The sequence below is a fragment of the Necator americanus genome, chromosome IV, assembly GCF_031761385.1.
Source record: "Necator americanus strain Aroian chromosome IV, whole genome shotgun sequence".
NCBI lineage: Eukaryota > Metazoa > Nematoda > Chromadorea > Rhabditida > Ancylostomatidae > Necator > Necator americanus.
Genome location: NC_087374.1, coordinates 4,397,109 through 4,403,437, shown reverse-complemented (window position 1 = coordinate 4,403,437; position 6,329 = coordinate 4,397,109). Strand labels below are relative to the sequence as shown.

Below are 6,329 nucleotides of genomic sequence, written 5' to 3'. Positions count from 1 at the left end.
TTGTGCTATATTTCAGCTTCGAAAAGTCCTGTGTAAGAAGACTGATATAAACGAGAGTGGTACTAATAGGAGTGATGGCATAGACATTTCGAGGACCGCTGTTTTCAAACATCTTGATTCGACGATCGCATCCTTGCCTTGCACCTGCGCTTACTCGAATAAGCGCTGCATGGCTAAAGCGGCGAGCAACCACCGGTGTGTTCGACTTGTAGCGCTCTATGGCGCTGAGTGCTAGGCCACGCCCAAAGAAGTAGAACGTCGCCTCGAGCAGACGGAAGTGAATATGTTGCGATGGACGTCACTCGGTTCGATCACATTCGCAACTACCATATCCGACAGAGACTAGACATAGCTCCTATAGCCGAGAGAATGCGCGAAACTCGTTTCCGACGGTACGTTCACGTCCTACGGCGTGAAAACTACAGTCTCTGTAAGATCGGCATAGACCCAGATGTATCCGAAAAGCGACCAAGGAAACGACCGAAACAGCACTGGTTTGATACAATTCACAGTGACATGAAGCTGGCTGCTCTCCACCCTGATTAAGAACACGACCTAAAGAGATGGCGTGATCTAGCTAGTGAAGCAGACTCTGTCTATAGATGGAAAATTGTTCAAGAAGAAAAGAAGAAGCTGATAGAATCGCTAAAGAGAAAGGTAACTTCCCACACACAATATAATCGTACCAAAACGACGAACTTAGGCACGACTTCTGTCATCGCGACAACGGGCTCTTTCTACTACAGCTTTCAACGTCCCGCCAGTATATAATGGCCGGCGCTCAGCACTAGGAGCTGTCGACTCTGTCGCCGATTTTTTCGTTTGCAATCGTTCTGATATTCGAGTCCATCTAGACCGCCAGTCGACCGCACACAACTGAAAAAACAGTGCCGCGCCGATATCTTTGAGTTGGACCTCAGCCGGATACCACATACCATCTAACTATCCCTCTGATCGTCAAAGCATGTTCGTGACTTTATTCTGTGTATATTGCTGTAGTTGTTGTGTAGCCTTTTTACAACATTAATGCATTGATGTATTAATTGTAAAAAGATCTACCACTATTAATATACAAGATAATAAGCAGGGTCCAAGGGACCCTGCAGGGGCACAGGGGAGGGGACCGATGGGAGGGTAGCTTCGAGGTCCTTGAAGGAATCGAGTTAGAATGGATCGGCACCCTGACCAAGTGCCCGTATGGGTACGGAGGGGCTATGCCGCCTCAGGTGGCTAAGCCCAGCGCAGAGCTCTTCGGGATCGGGCTGTCTTGTCCGAATATCAGCCACCAATGTCAACCGCATCCCCTCTGAGCGGACCCGGGGCACGACACGGATTAAGACTGAGGAATGAGTTTAGCAAGCGCATCATATTACTTTGTGAGCATCATACAGTCGGGTCAAAACGACCTAAATGCTAGTGCAGTTGCATAAGTGACTGGGCTCAAAGTATTACGATGAAACTAGCGAAGGTAATCGAGGTTGGACGAGCATCAAGCGAAACTCCCGCTTTATCGCAACCAGTAGCGCCCCACTTCGAGAGCAGTCGCTTACGCAACTGCACAAGCCCTCAGGTCGTTTTGGTCTGACTATATTAGAAGTAATGCGGTTGCCAGGGTTGTGAGGAACCGCAGTGCGATTACCACGTCTTCTCCTGAATTTAACACGTCACCCATGTTCATTCCGTATATCAAAGTATCTAGGGTTCTTTTTAGTCTCATTCACTCTCATTCGGTCACGAAACGACGACGAGACAACCCGTGGCTAACGATATGCCTAGCAGTTTTCAAGATAAATCCCAATACATTTTCGTAGAAGGTTCAAACGTTCCGAGTCAAACTAGGATCATACAAGGTGTCTTAAGAACTTTCCTGAGTTCTTTCGGGAATTTATTTTTAGCTCTTATTCTCTATTGCCAATATGAGGTATCCTTGTGACTAGTTCTGTTTCGTTGTTGTAAATCTAATCAGGAATGTGATTTTCAGTAATTAAATCAGTATTCTTTCTCGATGTATCTCCTAGTGTTTATTCCTCTTTTTTTTTTTCTTCAAACTGAAGCTGAAGCTGTGGGTGAGAAGTTCTAAAAGTGATAAATAAGTTATCTAGCAGTTTCGGACTATTCTAAGGATAAATAACCACACTATTCTTAGCGGTGCAAACAACTCGTTTCAAAGTATGTACTGAACTAAATTGTGATTGTATCAAAAAATAAAAATGAACATTAGATTCTATTACATTCTTAGTCAACACAAACATTACAATGGCAATGATTCGGAATTAGGCAACTGTAGCAGTATCGTTGAAATATACCAGTGCTCATCACACATATCCAATATACAAATCAATCTTATTTCATTTTCAATAAAACAAAAACATATGCAAATGGTATGTATGTGTACAACAAAACAAGTTAGCCCCACGCGTAGGTGGTGCTGTAGTGCATAACTAAATGATCGTCTTTACCATCAGCCTTAATAGCATAACAATCACGAAGGGAACCAAACGAATGGTCAGGAGATGGAGCAAACGTTTGCGAGATGTAAATATGAAGATTTTGATCATTAGGTAAGTTAACCATTTTTCTTATTACTTGAGAAAACCACGCTACATTCCTATTAACATCAACTGTGAACTTCTTCTGCTTCAAAATAGGAGCGTCTCCTACAGCACGAAGCAAGATTGTGACCTTCTCATCTGACATTCTTATACGACCTGAAATTAAGAAAGAAAAGAACAAGCGATTAATGTTCAGTATTGTGTTTTAAAAAAGGAAAAAAGTAAACGTCGCTCGCTCCGACTTCTCAGTGTCACAATCAGTGAAACAGTACGAACTCATATACACAGGTTTCCATGACGAATATTGTACGTCTAATCGTTCCAAAACAAATGATAAGCTTGTATGAGTAAGCGAGGAAAATAATAAGATGGTGCACAAAACTCCGTAAAGTATGCGTATACAGGAGGCGAGAAAATACTAGTTTGCTGCGTGAATAGGCTACTGGTATTTATCTTACCTTGACAAAGTCTTTTTCCATCAGCTTAAGCCGTTGTTCCGTTCCTAGATCTTACTTTGTATGTATTCAAATTCTGTCCCTTTTCTATGCAATCGTGCATGATTAGCGTTTGCTGTTTGGAAACATAATAGAGTCCTAATATCAGTCTTAGAAAGTTCTCTGAAGGTTAGCTATGCACAGTCACACAAGCAGAAGAACAGGAATCCACGTCCGGATCCTTAAGGCCGAAATGTTTGTGGAGATACTCCTAAATCAGGAGAAACCTCTAAACTAGCGATAAAAAGTTTTTTTTTTTCTTAGTACGACTATGAGAGACGAAAATCGTGCGTAATCACAAGAAAGGTACATAAATCTAACTAACTAAGATCTTAGAGACGCACTAGAAGCGAAACAAACGATAGAACTAGTGGAATGGGACTTCAATAAAATCGTGTGATCCTATTCATGCACTGTTCAATGGGAAAATTACGAAACGCAAAACAAACGAGAAGAAAAGAAGTACGGACAGTTTTTCGCATACTGTAGAGAGGACGCGTCGCGTCATCATGTTACAACACGCTCTACGCCGACTACACTTTCGCCGCTCAAACCTCAAACATCATGAAATTAATGCGAACGATTCGTCGGTGTAGAGATCACAGAAAGTAACCACTCTAGCGAATCTGACGATACTGTGGTATAAAAATGTGGTCTGAGCAACCCAAACATGAAACTGATGTATTTGATGGATAGATCCGGCTAAAACTCGAAGTTTGAAATCATTTTGGTAGCAGGTTAATATAATGCACTACCAAAATGGGGACAATGGCGAATAAGACATAGCACTCAGAATCGAAAAAAAAACGTTAGATTCGTTTCGGATTGCAATGACACGATACACGTTCACGATTTTGACCCATATAAAACTAATGACCTATGGGATATATTCCCAAACATCACAAGTTCTAGATGGGTCAAATAAACTTGAAGTTAGTTGCAGTTGCGTAAAAGGCTGTGCTCAAAAAGGCGCACAGGGCTAACGGTTGGAGTCGAGGTGGAAGCATCGCTAGCTTCACTCCGACTACAACGATAAGCGGTGAAAAACCTAGTGCACTGCTAGCCTCGAAAGTTTAAAAAGATCAAAAGAAGAGAAAAAAGAGCCATATGGAGAGAAAATTGGCATGGCATTCGCGATCTAACGCAGCGCACCATATCCGAAAATACCAGGTTTTCAAGTCCAGACCAAATTTTTTCATGGCTTCTCATTCTCAAGGAAAAAAAATTAACCTACATAACACAGAAATAATCTGCTATTATAGTTAGTTCCAAGAGGAAAACAAACAATTCTTCGCATTCCGCAGATATTGAACATAAACAAACGCAAGCAGTTTCAGAGAAGTTAAATGAATCAAAAAAAAAAAACCTACCTCAGATGAACAGAATCCCCGCACTAAAAGTCGTGAGCGCCACCAGTACTGATACAAACAGAACAGCTGCACTTGTGAAAAGTTTTCGCTCCCACGGTTCAAGCATGTAAAGTCCAGTTACAAGGCAATACTGGAGGTATATCCACTCCAGGCCATTCACCTAAATCAAGAGAAATACGGCTGCATAAACGAGAAGATGAAGAAGACCGATGGAAAAGTCTTTGCATAAATGTTACAGCAGTTCAAAGTTTTTAGTCTCAAGGTCTAAGATCAGAAAAAAAGAAGGAAAATCTACGAGGTCTAAGGTCTAAAGGGTTAAGGTCAGAAAACTACAACTATTTACTCCTGGCGTAGGCATAGGTACCTTCTTCTGTTCAGACACCTATAATCTTTTCTCTTTTCTCTTTCTTTAATCTCGTTCCCTTTTGATTGCGCAGACAACAAAAGAAATATAAATGTCACCTGTCAGTTCGTTTTAAGTGGTCTATACATATATAAGTATTCGTTAATCTACTAAATGTTGAAGCCACTTGATGAAGTCATCAAATTATGGGACTGATAACTAATTTCAACCCCATATAGTAGGAGACTCCACTACTGTTTAATGTTGGTAAACAAAAAGAAAATCCTCGACAATGGTGCATTTCAAGAAACTAGTTACAAAGAAGAAGAAACTCCTTGCAACGTTGTGCACTCTCTTTCTGTACTTGTTGGTGTGAGTATAGCGCAATGATAACGGTTCTCACGGTATTTCCACGCTAACAGTTCGAAGCCAACGAATGCGTAAACAACACTATGATCATCCTAGGATCGATAAACTGGTACCAGACTAAATAAATAAATAAGTTAATAATCTCTACGGTTCTGGATACATGTTAAATGCTTCAGCACGTCCCCAGAAACCTACTCAAGACACTCCATTCTTTATCCTTTATGTTTGTTTCTCTTTAAAAAACCGGAAGTACTAAACAAAAAACCACAGAAGATTCGCCCAAGAAGAAAAGAATTCATTTAAAAAAAAGAAGAGAGAGAAATGTTAGCTGTGAGACTTGATATCAATGTCACATCGCGTCAAGTTGAATCAGTCTCTCATTGTGAACTCTCATCGTCGTAACTCGTTTTCCTAACTGTTCTGTCAACTACGTATTCACCATAGTTATATTACCACTATTTACCATTACGACAACGTTCATGGTTGCATATGAAGTCATTATTGCGTGTACATTGATACGAATCGATCGGCACACATTACTCATCTGCAAGTACTTTGGAAAAATTGCTTACTTTTGAGAGAAAGTTAGCAAAATGAAGTGACGCCTGGTAAGAGTTTAAAAGATCACTACTGCGCTCCCTTCACACATCAACGGTTCATCCTAGACATGCGAAAGGTGACACTGGGAACAGTTACGAACTATCCTAGTTCTTCCCTCATCTCACGTCATTTTACCAGGAAAAAATATGAGACTTAGAAAATGATTACGGTGGAAAAAAATCACAGGAAAAGACTATGATAATTCCAAACAAAATAGAAACGATAATAAACTTACCGATTCTATTTTTCTTGTTCTTATAAAGGAAGTGCTCATCACCGTATTCGCACCACACGCAAAGGAAGAACGAGCCTGCCTCACTGATAACGTATCATAAAACAGTCGACTGTGGAAGTGAAACTACTCCTGGAGATGGCGAAGAATAGCGCTATCGTCGGACGAAAATTACGATCGGAGCATGCCTTTTTCTACCACATTCCATTTCTGCAGCTCTTATGTTTCTCTTCTGTTTTCGGCAATGATGTCTTCCACTGTGTGTCATTTATATTTATTGATTGTCGTTTGCCCGTCTATAAAGTAGGAATCACGCATCTTCATTCTTCAATCGATTACCACGTGTCACACTTGTCAACAGTCAAGTGT

The 6,329-nt window shown here is 40.9% G+C and overlaps 2 protein-coding genes across 2 annotated transcripts; one reads left to right on the top strand and one right to left on the bottom strand.

The window, feature by feature from the left end:
- Window positions 1–291: 291 nt before the first annotated feature.
- Window positions 292–546, top strand: RB195_000369 (uncharacterized protein; the record flags this gene model as incomplete). The annotated part of the gene is made up of 1 exon (XM_064196658.1): window positions 292–546. The coding sequence occupies one exon, from the start codon at window positions 292–294 to the stop codon at window positions 544–546; it is 255 nt and encodes an 84-aa protein (XP_064052539.1).
- A 1,860-nt stretch (window positions 547–2,406) lies between these two features.
- RB195_000368 (uncharacterized protein) lies at window positions 2,407–2,697 on the bottom strand (the record flags this gene model as incomplete). The annotated part of the gene is made up of 1 exon (XM_013441698.2): window positions 2,407–2,697. The coding sequence occupies one exon, from the start codon at window positions 2,695–2,697 to the stop codon at window positions 2,407–2,409; it is 291 nt and encodes a 96-aa protein (XP_013297152.2).
- Between the last annotated feature and the right edge of the window lie 3,632 nt (window positions 2,698–6,329).